This window comes from Crinia signifera, chromosome 4 (assembly GCF_055691185.1).
Source record: "Crinia signifera chromosome 4, ASM5569118v1, whole genome shotgun sequence".
NCBI lineage: Eukaryota > Metazoa > Chordata > Amphibia > Anura > Myobatrachidae > Crinia > Crinia signifera.
In genome coordinates, this window is record NC_139220.1 from 160,183,547 (window position 1) to 160,203,913 (window position 20,367).

Genomic DNA, 20,367 nt, shown 5'->3' on the forward strand with positions numbered 1-20,367 from the left:
TGAATTCATCAATACTTTGTTTTAAACAAAACATCCATTTCTTTCTCCCTATTGTGGTCAATGCTGAGAAACCCAACCATTTATTGGCTTGACCACTCATATGTTGGGCTAAATTGAACATTATGTGGCCATTCTGTGTCCAGACCAGATGGCTGGATAATGGATCTGATTCGGAGTTGATGAGAGGTGTTGTGGGTATTTGCAATCCTATCTATTATCAAATGACTTCATACATATGATCATATCGTCCATGCGAGACACAAAATAGAGACAAATACGAAAATATATCATCGCAATCCCTTGCAATTTGATAGACATGATGTCATGTTTGGGAGTGGTAATTTGACTTTTCTGGAAGTATCCTGCCTCCCGCCGCGCTCACACGGTCCCCGCGCCGGCCGGGTGAGCATCAATCAGCGGCCAAATCAGACATCCGGATTTGGCAGCTGCATTGAATAATGGGTAACTAATCCATTCTGTCGAAACAATATCGGAATGGTATGACATACCCCCATATGTGCTACATAAATGAGCTGCTTGTGTCACATAACTTGTTATATGTGTAAATAACTAAATCTACACATATTATGTTCAGTAAAGACAAACATGATCACATATACTGTTTCAACAAATTACATTGGTACTTGTGTATTAGCATGACGCCCGCAGTTAGCGTAGCGGCGCTGTCAGAATCAGTGGTGTGTTCACGCGGCCAGTGTAGATAGCGTAGTCAGTAGAAGTGTAGTGTTCCCGCGGCCAGTGAGTCAGCGTCCCTGTCAGTGACTGCATAATGGCTGCAGAACCTGTCACAATGTTTAACTTGCCACAGACAGAGGAGGAGTCCCTGTTTTTTTTTTTTCAGCAGCACCGTTTGCTGCCATGGACACAAACGCTTAAATATGAAGGAGTGCATGTTGCGTGCCTATAACACCGAGCAGCTGGAGCACGCAGGGTACCACCATGCTTGGGTGAACCACCGGTTTAATTTCGTAGATCCGGAGACTGGGGTTCACAGACAAAACATTGAACGCCTTTGGGGATCCTGTAAATTGAGCAACAAACGTCAGAGGCACCGCGCGCCAGAATCTCGACTTTTTCTTCTTTATTATTACGTAAAATCAAGTTAAAAGTTAACACGTCTTCATTACTGTCTCAGATGTATGATATGGCAGGTGTGAATGTGTTCCTGAAACACCCCCACTATCCACGCCAGCCCGAAGTGTGTTGAGCGCAGTGAGCCCCGCGCCCTCCCGACTTGTTCATACCCCCACTATCCACGCCGGTGTGGAGTTGATTTTATAAAGTGTGGCGAGCCCCGCGATGGGGCGCGGATTACTTCACATGTATTCCCCGTCCCCTCGCTGCACTCGCCACACTTTATAAATTCAACTCCACGCCGACGTGGATAGTGGGGGTATGAACAAGTCAGAAGGATGCGTAATGCGCCCCGTCGCGAGGCTCGCTGCGCTTCAGGCTGGCGTGGATAGTGGGGGTTTGAAAAGGAGGCATTTGTCAGTATGTAACATGGAGCACTGGCAAATGCCTCCTTTATTGTGAATAAGACGCACTTGCGGACACGGCAGGGTTGCGTCTGAGACGCACCTGCATCTCAGACAGCTGGAGCGCCTCTCCGCCAGTGCCCGCATGGTCCCCTCTCCACCGGCTTCCGCCAGTGCAGGGGATCTGGCAGTTACCTGCACTGTGTGAGAGGCGCTCACTAGGCTTGCCATGGATGCCGGGGACAGAGCTATGGACGCCTGGGACAGAGCCGGGCTGCCGCGGAGTCCCTACGGTAGGCAGCCGTTGGGCTACGTTGACAGTGTAGCTTAGGCTATTCTGAAAACGTAGCGTAGCCGGGCGCCGTGCTATTACACAAGTACCATTACGTTTTTGTGGATGTTTAAGCATTTAAGGTTATATGGAATTTTAATCAAATTAAATGCCGGTAACCAAATACCCTGTTATTTGCCATTCTTTTTTAATAACCATAGCCTTCCATAGCTCACTGTACAAACAGAACGGTACATGGCAGATTGTATGCATTGTCATCCTTTTCTTTCCTTTTAGTTCCGAATGCAAAATAAGGAAATTGTTCCGCTGGATATTTACGTTAAAGTGAATAAGAAGAAGATTGACAGCAAACTGAATGGTATGATCATGTGGCAGTACTTTCCTATTTATATCTGCAGAGTGAGGGTCATTTACTCTAGCTCAGTATTATTATTTCCATGAAGAGAACCATATTTATTTTACAGTATAGCTCTCATGTGCTGAATTATTAACATTTAGGGTGAAATACACATCACAGGTCATGTTGCTATGGCCAACCAATCACCATCTACGTCTTATTTATTTACCACCCTCTAGAAGATAGTAGACTGGATCTGATTGGTTGCCCATAGCAACATGACATGTGAAGTGTATTTCACATCATAGTAAATTTGACCCTTAGAGTCTTGTTGTTTTGTTATATTTTATAAAAACTTGTGACTAGATTTATCAAGAAGAGGGAAAGCCCAATCTTTATGCGAATAGTGTACTGACCAAGTACTCTGCATATATTTGGGTAGAACATTGTCATAAAGCTGGAGGATGTGATTAATAGCAGTTGTGTTAAACAGCTATTTAAACAAAGCTGGCACACTAAGGTGATGCCTCTGTTTTCATTTACACTGTAGAGTTTATATGTTGTCATATATGTTGTCTGTGTCATGTTCAGCCACAATTTGGATAACCCTGATTTCTCTTTTGTCCATACTGGTGACACAGCTAACCTTGGGATGTAGGAGAGTCAACAGGAGCCAAGGCACCTATGCTGAAGTCTTTGGACGCAGGCTCCTCCCTTCTGCGTCCCATCATGCTTCAGTTCATTTTAGGTGCCCACAGGAGTGGGTGCTATGCTGATCTGGTGCAGCCTGTTTTTTTCTTTGGATTTTTTAAAGATAGAGTTGCTAGGAGTTTATTATTTTATTAATTCACTAGTTAGTGCAGATTTTATTCCAGTGTGTTACTTCTGACAAGAAGTTTGCACACATTGGGGCAGATGTATGATCCGTCGTTATGGGGGAGAAGGGGTATCAGCGCACGTTATGTGCACTGATACCGCTTCTCCCCCATGTATGATCGTGCCAGGATGCGGTAATGGACAGGGGCGCTATGCGCCCCTGTCCATATCGGCGCTGCTATCAAAATGATAGCAGGCCGAATGTATGAACGGTCAGCATCGCTGACCGTTCCGCACGAAGCCTGCTTTGGCTTCGCCAGCATCAGGCTGGCGAAGCCCTATCTAAACAGCAGGGACAGCGCTGTCCCTGCTGTTAGGTCTGGGCTGCACTGGGGATCTCGCGTGAACAGCGAGATCCCGCGCATGCCCAGTGCGGCCGGCCGGGGGTCAGGAGATAGCGCATCAGTATTAACTGATGCGCTATCTCCAGAAAGGGACATCGCTGAAGGGGGGAGTTAACGCTCCCCCGCTTCGGCAGACAAGATGTTAATACATCTTGTCGATGTCCCTTCCTGCTTCGCCTCGCTATTGAGGCGAAGCAGGAAGTATCATAGCGGCGCGATAAGCGCTGCTATGATACATCTGCCCCAGTGAGAGCTCAGCAGAGGCTGACAGAAGCGCGTCCTGTCAGCTCTCTGTGTGCAGAGGGACGCTGTCTGCTCTTTCTGCACAGCGCTTCACCTCAGGCTCTGTGAGGTTTTCCTGGGCTCTGGGGGTGTCCAGAACAGTCTCCCTGCTTAGGGGGCATCGTGGGGGACGGACCCCCCGCGATGGCGGCCGCCATCTTGGAAGGGCTTATAGACTGAAATCCCACTGTGGGAGTTGAAGTCTATTACTGGAGTCCAGCACTGCTGGACAACTCCAAGTGGTCCCAGAGAGAAGAGGAGGGACTGAAGGTGAGGAGAAACACTTGTGGGAGCAGCTAAAGGGGGAAAGGCTCCAAAAAGGCTGTACTTCCCCACTAAAGCAGAGACTTGGTCTCTTCCTGCTCTGTGTGCTGGTGCCATTTTCTCCTCAAGCTGCAGAGCTGAAGCAAGGCTGTTCATTCACAGTACAGAGAGTGAAGTTTCTCCTGGACAGCGCTTCCTCCGCTGATCACTAAGGTCACTGGCAGCAGAAAGCAGACAGATAAGTACACTGTTACATGATTCTGTGCTTTGCCTGACATTGTGCACTGTGTATTAGACATGACTGAAGGGTGTAATGCAGCTGCCTTGGGGGAGGGAGTGCGTGCCATGTTACTTAACTGCAAGTATTGGGGGGTTAAATTAACATGTGAACAGATGGATCAAGGGGATTTGTGCCCCTCATGTGAGTCTGTACCCAGTGGAGCGCAAGCCCAGAGGTCTGAGCAGTCTGAACCTGCGTGGGCTGCTGCGTTAGAGAGGTCCATGAATGCCTTGGTGGAGGCATTAAACAGGCAGAAATATAACTTAGTGAAGTCTCTTGAAATTTCTTCCTTCCAAACTTCTATAGGCTCCATTACCCCATCTCAGGGGGATCCTGTATTATTGCAGGTCATGCAGGACACTGCACAAGGGGTTCATAAGATGAACTCTTTTATGGAACAGTTTGCCAAGTCTTATGAAATTATTATTTCACCTGGACACCCAGTTTCTACACCCCCAATTTTGAATTTGGATTCTGAGGAAGAGGGTGTGTGTGAGGAGGATTTGTGCTGGGACCAGAGGGAAGAAGCTGAAGCTTCTTGTCCCTGGTATTGAGGATTTGATCCTTGCTGTAAAACAGACATAAAATTTGTCTGAGGAAGACAGGGTGCCTGCACACTGTGTGTTTAAGAAAATTCACAGAGATTCTGTGACTTTTCACTCGGATGAGAGTATGGTTTCCTTGCTGGGAAAAGCATGGAATGCTCCTGGCAAAAAAATCATTATGTCTAAGAGGTTTGCTAATATGTACCCCATGCCTGAGGAACATGTGAAATTATGGGAAAAGGTTCCCTTGGTAGATGCACCTGTAGCTAGATTGTCCAACGCCATGGCTTTGCCTGTTCAGGGTGGTGCGGCTTTTAAGGATCAAGTAGACAAAAAAGTGGAAGGATGCCTTAAGGCGGTCTTTGAAGGAGTGGGTTTCACACTTTGTCCCATTATTGCCTCTGCCTGGGGTTCCAAGGCAATGATTAAGTTGGCTGAAGCAGTAGGGAGTCAGCTCCAGCCTGATTCAACAGAGGAAAGGCAGCATCCAACAGAGGAAAGGCAGTAAAGGGAGGGCCCCCAAATCCTGGTTCGGGGCCTTTACTATGATACATGTCTCCAAAGGAGAGGATAAGTCCTCTGCATGAAGGAGCAGAGACTCCCCGTTCTGGCCTTAGAGTGGGGGGGGGGGGGGGGTTGCCTCCTGCAGTTTCGGGACAGGTGAAAAAATTCCACCACGGATCCTTGGGTTTATTCCGTTGTTTCCAGGGGTTACCAGATAAATCTCAGGGGGTTACCCCCAAGAAGATTTCTTCCTACCCCTTTGCCACGGGAGGCTCGTTTGTGGACTGCTCTTTCGGGGCAGCATCGTTTCTCATAGACAAAGGGGTAGTTCTGCCGGTACCTCAGGAGGAAAGGAAGAAAGGATTTTATTCAATTATTTTCTTGGTCCCCAAACGACGGTTTTTTTCAGACCCATTCTAAATTTAAAGTCTTTGAACCTGCATCTATGGGTGGACCATTTTCACATGGAATCCCTACGGTCAGTGCTATTAAGCATAGAGCCGGGGGAATTTCTAGCATCAGTGGATATCCAAGATGCTTATCTGCATGTGCCTATATGCAAGGGACATCAGTCCTTACTATGTTTTGCAGTAGGAGAGACACATTTACAGTTCCAGGTTCTGCCTTTCGGTCTGGCCACAGTGCCGAGGGTCTTTACAAAAGTGATGGCTTTCATGGCAGCAACTTTCAGACTGAAAGGGATAGTTATTATCCCTTACCTGGACGACCTCCTGTTCAAGGTGGAGTCAGCGGAGAAACTCCAGGAACATTTGAACACTGCGACTCAGTTTTTACAAGAGCAGGAATGTGTTTTAAACCTTCCCAGGTCCCACACAGAGACTGCAGTTTTTGGGGGTGATTTTGGATACTCAATTACATCGGATATTTCTTCCAGTATCCAAGGCAGTGGACATCCGACAGCTGGTGCTACAGATCTTGCGGTCTCCAAGCCCGACAGTTTGGCAGGGAATGAAGTTGTTAGGCAAGATGGTGGCAACATTCGAGACCTTGCAGTTTGCGAGGTTTCGCTCAAGGATTTTTCAGTGGAACATTCCAGCCTTTTGGTGAGGGACCATGAAACAGGAACGGTTGTTGCTGTCTCAAGAGACAAGGGAGTTCCTGATCTGGTGGATGGATTTGGAGAAGCTGCAGCTGGGGCATTCGCTCTGCTTGTGGGATTGGCTGGTTATCACAACCGATGCCAGTCTTAGGGGCTGGGGGGCAGTAGCTCTTTACCTAAGGTTGCAGGTTCTGTGGTCCAAGGAAGAATCCAGGCTGCCGATCAACATATTGGAGCTACGGGTGGTTTGGAATACTCTTCTGCAGGCATAGGATTTTCGTAGGGGATCTCTCCTGTGCGGGTACAGTTGGATGATGCCACGGCTGTGGCTTACTTGAACCATCCAGGTGGGACTCGCAGCTAGAAGTCTCGCAGATTTTCAGGAGGGCAGAAATAAACATCCCTGCCCTGTCGGCGGTGTTCATTCTGGGGATCCGGAATGTATAAGCGGATTTCCTCAGAAGGGCCGACCGAAGCTTGTTTGCGAAGCGTACGCAGACCATTGTACCCACAGTGTGTGCATCCCCCTGCCTCCCCCCCCCCATGAATGCATTTTGATTTGTGTTTAGTTTAAGAAAGCAGCGTTATTCATAGATGCCAGTCGACACTGGGTCCGTGTCAACAGAAAAGCGATGGTTGTGGCGCCCATCACCTTCTGTTCCCAGAGCGGTGTAGGTATCGGAGGTGCTACACGCACACACCCCGATCCCCGCCTGAGCACCAGCAGCGGTCGCGGCCAAATGATCTCCCCCTGAGCGGCAGGTGACGCAGTGTCGGAAATTCCGTCCGTATCCTGTGCCCGGCCGGCTCGAGGGATTTTAGTATTCAGCACAAACATATGTTTTTTGTCCACCAATCTGGACTTAAGAGCGGTACACACTGCCCGATATTGTACACCTGATTGAAACCAATGTATCCGCGTACCAAACTGCAAATTCTGCATTTATCTCTTTAATATGAGACAATCGTCTTCTTTATAAACATTATTAAAGAATATACGCTAAAATAAGAGGTGGTTGCAGTCGATATATATAACATCCTTTTATTTGTAAAAATACCAGTATAACGTTTGCAGTTACAGAAAAGTGAAACATTATTAGGGAAGTGAGTGCAGCAGGCAACCACTGTGCGAGGATCGAGTATCCTTTTTAAACACATTGTCTTGTCATTTTGTGTATTGTTTTTGTATGTCAATATTTCGCAACATTTTTAATAAAGAATCCAATAAAGGTTATATTTTATATAAACTTCTTTCTGTGCACCACCCAGGGACACTCCATCCTTTTCTTCTTTAATTGCCTTGCTCTGTGTCCATGGTAGCACCCCTATCTATAAGATTAAAAATACCAAAGGGAAAATAGTAAACCCATACAGCAAATACAATTTAAAAGGGGTCACAACCTGCATCAAATATTATATTTCTAGTGCGACTGGCACCATCTTTGTTCCTGTATATGCTAAGGGTTCGCAAGCCTGTGTCAGCTGCAAATTATCGGGTCTGGAAGATTTTTATCAGGTGGTGTGAACGTCAAAGGGTACACACCTCTAGGTTCAAGGTGTCTAGACTGTTAGTTTCTTCAGGATGGATTTTCGGCCAGGCTGAGCCTGCAATCTTTAAAAGTGCAGCTCTCTGTGTTATCTATTTTCTTTCAGAAAAGAGTTGCTCAGTTACCTGAAGTACTGACCTTTTTACAGGGCGTGACGAGACTTAAACCCTCGTATAGGCAGCCTGTGGCAACTTGGGATCTGTCTTTGGGGTTGTCAGTTTTAAAGAATCCTTCTTTTGAACCGTTAAGGTCGGTTGACCTTAAAAACATTTTTCATGGAAACTTGCCATTTTGTTAGCCATTGCTTTGGCTAGGCGTGTTTTGGAGTTGGGAGCCTTGTCCTGCAGGTCTCCGTTTTTGATTTTTCATGAAGATAGGGCTGTGCTTCGAACAGTACCTAAGTTTCTAGCCAAGGTAGTATCTTGTTTTCATTTGAACCAGGAGATTGTGCTAACGGTGTTTTACCCGCCCAAAAGGGCTAGAAATAGGGACAAATTAAGAAAATTGGACGTTGTTCGCGCCTGGCGGATATACGTGGAAAGAGTAAAAAACTGATTTGCTGTTGGTGCTGTATGATGTGTATAAGATAGTGGCCTGCTTCAAAGCAGACCATTGCTAGATGGTTAAGGTCGGTGATTGCCTTTGTCTACACCAACGTAGGTAGACCTATTCCTTCATGGATCAATGCTCATACCACCAGATCAGTTGCTTCCTCTTGGGCTGTGTGTCATGGGGCTACAGCGTAGCAGTTGTGCAGGGCTGCCACTTGGTCCTCTGTTCATGCCTTTACCAAATTTTACAGATTTCTTGAGTTCGCGTTGGAGGACGCTTCATTTGGGCAGGCATAGATGAGAACTGTCAGTCTGAGCGTACCCTCCCGAAGGACCGGCTCGTGAACGTCCCAAGGTTAGCTGTGTCACCAGGATGGATGAAAGAGAAAATAACTTTTAGTAAGAACTTACCATTCGAACCCCTTTCTCTTAGTCCATCCTGGTGACACAGCGATCCCTCCCTTACGCTCAGTAAGTTATACCGTTCATGTGATTGTCAAGTTATGGTTATATGATTGTGCATGTAAGATGTTAAGGCATTGTACTGAGTTATGTATCCTAGTGTGCTTTAGAAGTTGAACTGAAGCATGATGGGATGCAGAAGGGAGGAGTCTGCGTCCAAAAACTTGAGCATAGGTGTCTTGGCTCCTGCGGACTCTCCGACATCCCAAAGTTAGCTGCGTCACCAGGATGGACTCAGAGAAAGGGGTTCGACTGGTAAGTTCTTACAAAAATCCCCTTTTATGGCAAACTGGAAATTCTGAACTCTCTGTACGGGTACTTAGAGGGATGCTCCGCAAACATTGCCGGGCTTAGTACATATGGGAAATGCAGCCAGTGCCTGAAAATGGGCTTTTGGCCGTGTTTTCTTTTTAATTCATCCCACTCTATATGTAATTTAAGAAGGACGCATATTTCTGGAGTAGGAATACAGTATCTGTAGAGAGGAACAGGCTAGGGGAAGGAATCTGTTTTGGGCGATGAGTGTATACATTTTAAAGTAGGAGATTTAGTTGTGTGGCATGAGATTATTAAAATGATTGATGTGTAAAGGGCTCAGAGTCATTTTTACTGTGCAATTGATATTTCATTATATACCTGCTTAGAGCTTTAGGTGCCTTTTATATTGTGTTCTACGCTTTTAATGAGATCATGTTTCATTTCAAAGAAGTAATGTGTTTCTAGATGTACCCTGTGTTTTTGCAGGGGCATCAATTGCCCCTATGGCACCACAGTGCAGGACTTTACTTGCATGCTGCAGAAAGGGGTGTGGTTTCTACGGAATGATAGGTCTCCCAGCCCAAACCCTCATTTATCATCACCCCAGGTGTCCAGGAGGTGCAAGCTGCTCCTGGGGAGTGCTCTGGCTGCAGTGCTGGCCTCTATACACTACAGGAGGACAGCACCTGCCACGGAGCAGGAGCTGGCACTTTGGTGCAACCACTCTTGGATGACACTCTGGTGCGACCCCCACCCCCTTGAGTAATGCTAGTGTGTTTATGGTTTAACATTGCATGTATTTTAGGCCATTTTTATGAAGCATGCAACCTATTCCTTTTGAAATGGCAAGTTACAGATGCTGTGCATTAATGCTGTAGTCTGTTACCTCTGTGAACTACTGTACATGAAATTGGGGGAGTCCTTCCTGTTTCCCCTCAAAAAGCGGCAAATAAGATTTTTGATACTTTTATACATAAAATATAAATTCTAGTCGGCAAGTGTATTTCCGCAAATAAAATGATCTAGTGGATTTTGGAGTACATTTAAAGTGTCTCTAAAGTTATTGTATATATTGTTGACATTCTGCAGGGAGGGGCATTCACGGTAAAACTGGACAAAACCAGAAACTTCTTTACAATTTCATAATAATTCTCTTTTATTAACACTGCAATTTTGTTTTATTCCTAGTGAATCTGTATAATTGTTTTTATGGGAGAAGTGACTGCAGCTTGTGCCTGGCGGCTGATCCAAAATACCACTGTGTCTGGTGTGACAACAAATGTGTCTATAAAGAGATGTGCAGGGGTACAAGTGCCACAGAGTGCCCAGCTCCTATCATCACAGACGTAAGATCTCCTCCACTTACTACCTTTATTTTCATAATAGTTTCCCCTTATTGCCTGTTCTTTCATATGTCTGTCCATTCCATGATACTGTGCTCCATAGGGCTACATAGAAATAGCAACAACTCTGGGTCATATATCTGCTTATTGTTATGCTGCATGAGAATAGCACATACAAATATATATCTAAGTGGAGAACCAACTAACTCTAGAACCTCCAAATGGCACTACAAGAGCCAACGTTCCCTCCAAATGCTGGTCCTATCTATGCTTTCTGCTTATACAGTTACACTGATGCATTCTGAGTTCAGTAAGGTTGACAGGGGACTCTGGGGGAAGAGGAAGGAAATATGGGGAAAATAATGCCAAGATGTAATGAATAATGAGATCTGCAAACAGGCTTTCTTATCCTACCACAGATTGTGGGCATAGTCCTATAACAGCAAAAGTTTTGTACATTCTTCCATTAATATTTACATTAGATAAATACAAAATTAAAAAAAAAAACATATTAGTTCCTTCATTTTTTTTTTTATAAAAGGCTAATGTGGATTTTCACCTCAATGAGAGAAATTCCAGTGTTATGCGCAGTAATTCAAATGTTGCTCCGTTCAGGGGCGCACAGCCATCGGTCATTTTGATACGATAATACTGTTGGCTGTACTGTAGCTTAATTGGCAGATTTCCTGCATAATGGAACAATCTGTGCAAGATTGAATATACAATGATAACCGATCAATAAATCACCAAAAATAACTCTCCGTAAAGGACAATGACCTCTATTAAGTAATTACGGCTTCTGCAATGTACATTGACTTTGAGCTGTGACTGTTTTTACTTTTGACTTTGAGCTGTGACCATTTCTAGCCCACAAACTCTCCACCCCGCTCCCAGTCCCATCTGCTCCTTCCTCCAACCTCTGTCTTCACAGCTTTCTCTCTCCATATCCACCAAGTCCAAAACAGGTCAGTGTCCCTGAAAACATTGCTTTTGAGTAATTTGCTCCATCAAGTGGCGGTTCTTCACCTCATAGAGATAGGAAATGAGGGCACGCCATGTTTCCAAACGTAAATAGCCGTGGAGAGTATGTAGTGGACGGTTCTAGCCGCAATCACACAAAAAATTGCAGCCAGCATATTCGAGTTGAATCCGTTCTGAAGGCAAGTCATGCCTTGAACGGATTAAACTCCGAAACGTCGGCTGCACATTTTAGTGTCCTGAAATTATAACTTATGAAGGGGGTAAACCCCGAAAGCTTGTATTCTAATATAGACTTTCTTTCTTATATTCACTATTGCCTCTTGAGTGCTGTTCATTTGGACTGGTATTTGGTATGTTTTCCAGGCACCAAGGCCAACGTATTCAGTTTGTTTGAGTGCCGGCTGAATTGGACTGCTATATATAATCATCAATATATGTCTAGTGTCACCGAAACACTGCCATCTATTGGCAGCTAGTGAAACTTCATCTCTTTCTCTCTCTCTCTCTCTCTCTATATATATGTGTGTGTGTGTGTGTGTGTGTGTGTGTGTGTGTGTGTGTGTGTGTGTGTGTGTGTGTGTGTGTGTGTGTGTGTGTGTGTGTGTGTGTGTAATCCAGGAACTTACATACCAATAACAACAACTTGAGTGCCAATCTGTCCCCAAAGGGAAAGTATGCCAACAACGGTGGATGGCACTCCTAAGCTTTTCTATGTATCAAAGAGGCAATAATAGATGCATAACATAAGTGTGTGCGTTTCGGGCGCAATACCCTTTATCAAGACATGAGTGAGTAACCGATACTTACATATATACAGAGAAGGGGGCACCTCGTGCAACCATCACCTGACCTGCTCCCGGCGTGAATCTGATGATGTCATCGGCGCAGTGGGCGACGGCGTTCATCAAAGTGACAGGGGGCGTGGACCACCGTGGCTGGCGGTTGCCATGGAAACCAATGAGTAGTGTGTGCAGCACAGTGCAGTGAGAAGACTGGACGGAGGGACCTGACATGCAGGGGGGAAAAGGCAGCTGTTGAGCAGGCATGTGATGGATGCATGTGATGAGCTCCTGTACAAAAATCTGGTACAAATGTAATATGCTGACATGCAAAATGATAAACACAGAAAACACTAGTAATTACTAATAATAAAGAGGCATAAAAAGGAGAAATGGTCTATGCTGGCATATAAAGCATAGAGCAGAACATGGCAGCATGAAAGGAAGGCTCATCCTGCCAAGCAGTGTGAGCGAATGCACATAATAGGTGACATCATTAAAGGAAGACACAATAACTGTAACTGTAGCAGAAACGTGTGTGTATGTATATACATGTATATACCTGGAGTCTGGTTCTAATAGTGACTATTGCACTACATGATTAAGGATTTGGCTACTGCTATAAGGAGTTATCTGAATTCTCCCCGGATATTGCTTTTATTTCCCCTGTTTTATACGGAAATTGACTTTGTTTTAGATGCAGTGTGGCATCAGGATTGAGATCTACAAAAGGGTCCACTCCTCTATATATCGAGTCTAATTGAAAGGCTTTTTTTCACCTGAGAAGGAAACATCTTTCTCCAAGAGGTTAGGTTACCTACGGACGGTTACCCCTGAGGAAGTCGTTCTTAACGACGAAACGCGTTGGGTGTCCTTATACTGTTGACCGTTGTTGAACTCATGACTCCACACAGATGAACAAAATGTTTTATTGTCATTTTATACTTATAACATAATAAATCTGTTGTATTGTGATTTATATTGTCACAAATTCTTATGGTGGTGGACATATTCTAATAGGGCGCACTTTGTTACCTGTTTTGCTATTTTCCTTTTCCCCCACTAACAGGGGGGACATACATAGCTGCTGCCCAACTTTTAATTATACTACAGCGCAGTGAAAGGGTGACATTGTCATATATATATATATATATATGTTATTTTATTTTTTTCAATTGGGGATGTGTTTATATATTTCCTTTTATTATTTATTTACAGTTCTTGTATAGCTTATGCTGTGTTATCTCCGTTGAATTCATCTCTTCTCCAGGCTTAATACATCTGCCATATAGTTTGTTGCTCACACTAATTATCCTGCTTCTGAACTATCTGGTTGATTTATGATCACATATTGTCTACTGGCTCTGAGAAACTGCAGGTTGCAACAAAGAAATATTAGATTTTATCAATGTTTGATCAATGTTCTTAGGTGATATTATCATAGTTCTATTAAATCTACCAGGGCAACCTGTTGTGTTCACCCCCTACATGTGTTATGATTTAAGGAAAGTGTAAATATGTTGTGTTTTAAAGTCAGGAAAAATGTTTTTTTTTTTTTTTTTCGTTTACTTTGTGCATTCTAAGGTCTGCTGTTCTTATGTCCTTAGTTTACGCCAAAAGCTGCTCCATTAAACGGAGGTATACTGCTGACAATAATGGGATCTAATTTGGGAATAATCCCCACGGATGTAGAAGAAATTAAAGTCGCAGACGTGGATTGTAAATTCCAGCCAGAAGCATACTCTGTTTCTACCAGGTGACTATTAATGTTATTTTGATGGTCTGTTGTGTGGGAGTTCTCAATTGATTGAAAAGCATTTCTTGTGTAGATACACCAGAGAGGAGTTATATTTTTAATGTTGTATAAACAATACTAAAACACTTAATATAATGGGCCTACACAGGTAGCAATCCTCTGGCATTTTCTAAGCCATCTCACTAGACGCCCGCTTACTGTATCCATGGGCCAAGAGGGCCTGACTGTGCCCATGGGCCTAATGCCTGATCATCTGGTGGTCTAGGGAGGGGAAGGGCGGGTGGCCCATGGCTTCCTAGCTCTTTTGCATTCCACCCCGCTGGCCTCTCCGGCCCTCTTCAATCTTCTGCCGCCGGCCAGCGGCGCCACCGCTTCTTTTCTTCTGCCAGATGTCGCCATGTTCCTGGACCCATGAAAGTTTTTCTGTTTCAGTTATATGCTTTTATCAGCAACTGGCATAGTTACTGCTTTAAATATGGACATTCCACTGTACTCATTGAAACACTTGCCAGATCGGTTCTACTCTGAGGTACACCTACTTTTGTGTATGTTATAGCTGCTAATGGTTTCAGGGAACAGGACAGTCCAGCCTGGATTACTGGTTTGCTTTTGGATGTCTATTCATCCAAGAATTGGTTAACAGAATTGTATGGTAAAAGCTGTCTCTGCCTTTCTTCAGTAAGTTAAAAAATGTAAACAATTTACCTTGGGATGGTCTGTATTATGTCATCCGTTGGGGAATGCACGCATGCTAGGAAATGACTACATACTATCACAAAATGCCAGACATGTACAAACATTAAACTGGCTGCTATCCATGCACTGTATGGCTGTTGTGTTAACAATTTTAGTGTCTTGAATTAATTAAGACAAAAATATACATTACAGTAAATTCTAACCAGTAATACACCTACATACAGTATGTCGTGGAACCATTCAAACTTTGATAAATACTGTACTTTTAAAGTAGAACTTCCTGCTATTTACACATAATTATCATAATTACCCATAATAAAAATAATCTGCTTAATGTTGACAAAGGACACATAAACAATAATACGCAATGGCGGATTTAAGGGTTAAGCAGCCCCTAGGCTCAACATTGCCCCCTCCCTTCCCTTCCCCAAATGCTTATAGTCTAGTAAGGAATTGGCTCTGCTAGACAGATGAGGTGGCACTTGGACCTAAAGAGCGGCAGAGAGTGTAGAAGCTGGACCCAGTGGTGCAGCTAAGCATAGGAGCCAACACCAGAGAATTTTGTGACCGAGAAGAGAGAGGTGGAGGCGCTTTCTATTGGACGAACTTGTACCAGATGGAATGATCCTTTGTAAGTTATGGAGGACATGCCATCAATGGTACAGGAGGAGCCAATTGAGTAACTGCCTGGCTACATATGTCTATGAATGATGTCCTTCACAGACATCATATGTGCGCTGCCGCATGTCCGATGCTGATCTATCTTGCAGTCTGTTTATATGAGCACCAACTCACCTGTTATGGACCACTGACACAACATCACAACTTGGACGAGCAACTCTAAATGACTGCTTAGTTGTGATTTCTGGCCAGACATATATCAAATTTCTGATTTGTAATTGTGTGTGTGCAACTTACTAAATTGGTTGGTCGGTTGGTTAAGTGTGTACCCTGCTTAATCTTTGATTAAGTGTGTAGTGTGACTTCAGTGTAATCTAAAAAAAAAAAGAAACAGAAGCAAAATATTAATTATTTTTCACATGCCTGTATCCCCAATGCAAATAGACCTGCTTTTTGTTCTGACATTTAGTGAAAGCGAAGCTAGATGCTCCTTTAAATAACCTAAAGTGGAAATCTATCCAAATTGCATTCTAAAAACACCTCTATTGGTGTTTGACAATATTATGAACCCATACTCTAAAGAGAAGTAGTAAAGGATAAATATCAGTTTATGGTTGGATTACCCTTTAAAAGCACAATGTTACTGCACGGTTGTTGAGTTGAAATGGATCCCAGGTGTGTGTTACATTTAGAATCCATTTCATGTTCGGACGTCTATAGCAGTCTAACCACAGAGAGGGGAGGGGGGGCGGGGGTGGATCTTCATGGAACACTTAAACTTTACTGTACATGGCAAAATCAGAGCAGAGAGCAAGATGAACTGAAATGCTTTATATTCTTGGTGATAACTATGTATATAGTCCGATGTTCTATGCGGAGCGGTCACCTGACTGTTTTGAGCTGTGCTGATTTGCTATCCATTTGATGTAGCTACAGTAAATCAATACAGCAATAGTTAAAGGGCTTTTCCTTTGTAGCAGGCAGTAGTCACACTGTGGAGAGGTGTGAAAGAAGGACCAGAATAATTTGGTATAGTTTCGGGAGCAGATCTGCAGACCTCTTGATAATTGTGTGTATTTCTGTTGGGAATAACTTTACAACATTTCAAAGTGTGAGACACCACACAGAGCTGGATGCTACAACACCTCTAAAAGTGGAAATGTGCCGTCTTTCACTGGAAGATTTGTTTGCGGTTAATGAGCTAGTTGTAAAAAAAATGCAAAAATATTGTTAAATTAAGACCTCGTGTGTATGTGTGTGTGTGTGTGTGTATGTATGTATGTATGTATGTGTGTATATATATATATATATATATATATATATAATTTGCTATGTTGATAGTCAATGCTATGAATGCCATTGCTATCCCGATTGTAGGCTTGAAGTCAGCTAGCCACAGAACCTGTGTAGTTAGTGTCCCTGTTTAAAGGGATAGTATGGCAAATATACAGCCACGTACATCTAGCATCCTTTTACGTTAAACAGCCATTCTAGTCTATAACACCGGGCATCTTTTTTTGCAACTTTTTCCATTAAATTTGCAAAAACCCTGTATCTGCATACGACATGCTATGTCACAGTGTTTTTCAGGAAAGCACTGTAAAGTTCCATTCGTTATGCAGATACAGTGGCTGTCACACACTGAATATAGGCATGCCACATATCGGGGGGTTATTCAGTCCAAGTCGCTGCAGTGTAAAATTGCAGCATCATGCAATCCGATGGCCTGCCAGAGGGATATCCCTCTCTGTGCAAGGCTGCGAATGGCTTTCGTAAATATTGTAGCTCATCTCACAGCCGCAAATCCATTTGCAAATCACTCGCCATCGAATGATTTTTCTACTGTGCATAACCCAGAACCTACTCTTCCAGAGTGATAGGAAAAGGCTTATTGGGTTATTGGGGCTGGGGCTGACGTCACTCACCCAGCCTGAAAACACCTGTGTACCGCTGTGTTTTTCCTGACACTCCAAGAAAACAGCTGGGTGACACCCACGAACGGCGGCTTCCTGAAAATCTCCTAGCGAATGGCTTGCGATCAGAAAAGATGTTAGTTTTGTTTTTTGCTGGCTTGTGTCACGCACACACTTTGTGACCCAGATGCATGCGCAGTCTCTCAATATTTGTCCACCGTGCAAAATTACAGAGCTGCGATCAGGTCTGAATAACCCCCATCATTTCAATTGTCAGAAGCCGCTTGTGTCCTATCCTATAACGCGCAGCACTTGAATTGCTTCACTAGGTGCACTCTTGTGGTCACAAAAAAACCATTTACTGTAAATTCCCTCTAAAGAGATGAGGAGCAGGGCTAGCCTTTTTATATTTTATAAATACAGTTATATCTCCAAGTTCTTAGTAAGAAGTAAAAGTAAAATTGATTTTCTTAGCTGCAGCAGTAAATACAGTAATAATCGGTTTTCTAATTGTAGGGTTGTGTGTGAGGTCGGAGCTGCCCCTTCTGATCAGTCAGGAATAATTAAAATAATCATAAAAAAGAAGCATGGAATATCACCAGACAATCTTATTTTTACCTACCAGGTAAGTTTTTTTTATGTTTTTCTTTTATATATAGTATATCCTGCTAAAGATATGGAGCATGCAAGAGAATACTGTGAGATTTATTGGTTTAGTGTTTCCCTATGACTCTCTTAAACTTGTATATGATATTCTAGAAGAAAAGATATGGATAGTGTGTGAACTTCTGTATAGAAACATTGACCGGCATGCAGCATGTTTCTGGGTGCTCCCCTCCAACACAGTTTGTCAGTTTAAAATAAATAAGTTTGCTTTATCAATGTTTCTGAGGAATCTGTATCAGTGTCCTGACAAAATACACCTGAAGCGTTGACAAAGCAAATTTTAATGTGAATTAGATTTTTTTTTACACCCAGAGGGCCAGATGTATCCAGCTTCAAAAAGTAATAAACAGCCAGCCAATCAGCCCGTAACTGTCATGTCACAAGCTGAGTTTGAAAAATGACAGATAGAAGCTGATTGGCTGGTTGTTTATCACTCTCCATTTTATCACTTTTGAAGCTTGATACATATGGCCCACAGAGTGCTGCCCATCTATGCTTCCAATACCTCCACCTCCTGAAACACTTTGTATGCAATCGTTACTGGAGGTCTCTTTTCCACTGCAGCCTGTGTCCTTCGTCAAATCTCCCTATTTGCCTAATTAGCCTTCAATGGAATACAGTCCTGACGTGTAGCCCTGTGAAACCACTCTGGAGCCAACTCATTGTAGAACCAGGGGATTTTAATATGTCAGCTGATCTTCTGTTCAATTTATTTTATTTCAGAAATGTTTATTGGTTAAAACAGGGAATCTTCTTTTTGATGGGTATTTTGCAATTTAATAAAGGATTTGTATTGTACATTTTAAGCAGATGAAAGTTTCCTTCTGTGAACAACAGTCATGTTCTCGTTTGTGACAAGGCTAGAATGACACCTAAGAATGCCGCAGGACTTGATCTGTAATGATCAAGATTCAGCTGCAGTAACCCTTCCCAAGTTCCTATCATAACTAGAGGCAATGCAAATGAGAATGTGAGCTGCAGACTGATGCTGACACCACTGCAGAGGCTTCTTCCGATCTGTGCTCTGTGCTTCCTTTGTGTCAGAGGATACTGACAGCTTCAGATGGGGGGTACCAACAAGCTGTCTACTTCTCTTGGCTCCAGTCCTAGTACACACAGGAAGTGTGGAATCTCTGATGCTGTCTGGCACGGTAGCTTCAGATCAAAGCTGACATCTGCCCTTTTGGGAGGGCTCAAACCTTCTGTTTGGCTCTTCCTTCATTTATAGGCTCAGATAATCAGGTTGGTTTGTAATTTTCCTATAAGTTTTCAACAGAATCAAAAGCTTAAGTCTTAATTCTTTATTCACCCGATCGAATGAAATAGTAACATACTTTATTGGAATATATGCTTCAATGAATAATGGCTTTATGTTCGCTTCCAGGAACCGGATCCTACATCTTTAAAACCCGCTGAAGGTGTTCTAGCTGGGGGAACACACATAACAATAACTGGCAATAATTTACAGACGGGATCCAAAAATGATGTCCGGGTGACCCTTGATGATAACAACTGTGAAGTGTATGTCATGCTTCTATTTGTGGTTTCCCAGCTTCCTCTCGGTACTGAGTAATGTCCCTTTTCATAACTTGTTCTGGGCAAAATAACCTGAAATCCTAGCTTGTAGATCAGTACAGCAGGCTGGGGCATGTGTTTTAGGAATAATATACTATACAATCAGCGGGCAAATGAAATGGGTCATAGTCTTGCAGAGAGTCACTGAATTTTGAATGGAACTTGCAAATTAATTAGGAGTGAAGGGAATTCACTGAATGCTGGATCAACAGAGCAGAGGAATTAGAGCTTTGTTTAGGGTGTTCTACAATAGGGTTTGGATCTGCATCAGATGACTGCCAAGTTATGTTTAAAATGTTTCACTAATTAGGGCAGATAATAATGAGCACATCTGACAGATTATACTGTTAAGTGAAATGATTTTTGGAATGCCCCTTCCTCTTGCGTTGCGTCTCATAAGAAATCACTGCTTTAGGGCTGTTTACTTTAACTATCTAGGTCCTGGGATATATGAAATTATTTGCAGTGTCTAGATTACAGCAACCAAGTATATAATAGGTTTTCATGGAGATGGTATCTTTAAACTACAAGTAAAGTGTAGCTTCTGTGCTCAGTATGACTATCGTACTATTTTAATAATATAGACCATGCATGATTTATTTCATTTTGGGAGGGCCAGTAGTTGGTTGGACCACTGAGTGAGAGAAGGGGTTATTGTGCTGCGCAGTAGAACCTTTGACTTCAAGCTGTGCAGGAGAACATGCCAAATTGTTCCAGCTGTCCCTGTTGTTTTCTGAAGCTTTGCTTAGAGATTTGCCAATTTGGCTGAAAAGATTTGCAGTGATTAGCAACAAATGGTCTATGATTTCCCATCAATTCTCTTTTAAATTATAAGTAACTTCAGCCAATTGCTCTTCAACTAATGTTCACCTCTGCAAACAAGGCACTGTATATGCTGCATAGTCTGAAGACCGCACTCCTCGGATTTACGTATTC

The 20,367-nt window shown here is 43.4% G+C and overlaps 1 protein-coding gene across 4 annotated transcripts in view; it reads left to right on the forward strand.

Moving 5' to 3' along the window:
• PLXNB2 (plexin B2) overlaps positions 1 to 20,367 on the forward strand; it is a 199,550-nt gene that overhangs the window by 146,732 nt on the left and 32,451 nt on the right. For all 4 annotated transcript variants that reach the window (XM_083182863.1, XM_083182865.1, XM_083182864.1 and 1 more), the window contains 5 exons: positions 2,068 to 2,149; positions 10,290 to 10,447; positions 13,812 to 13,960; positions 17,707 to 17,815; positions 19,241 to 19,377. In XM_083182863.1, the coding sequence (XP_083038989.1) occupies positions 2,068 to 2,149; positions 10,290 to 10,447; positions 13,812 to 13,960; positions 17,707 to 17,815; positions 19,241 to 19,377 (635 nt within the window). The remainder of the gene's footprint in view (positions 1 to 2,067; positions 2,150 to 10,289; positions 10,448 to 13,811; positions 13,961 to 17,706; positions 17,816 to 19,240; positions 19,378 to 20,367) is intronic.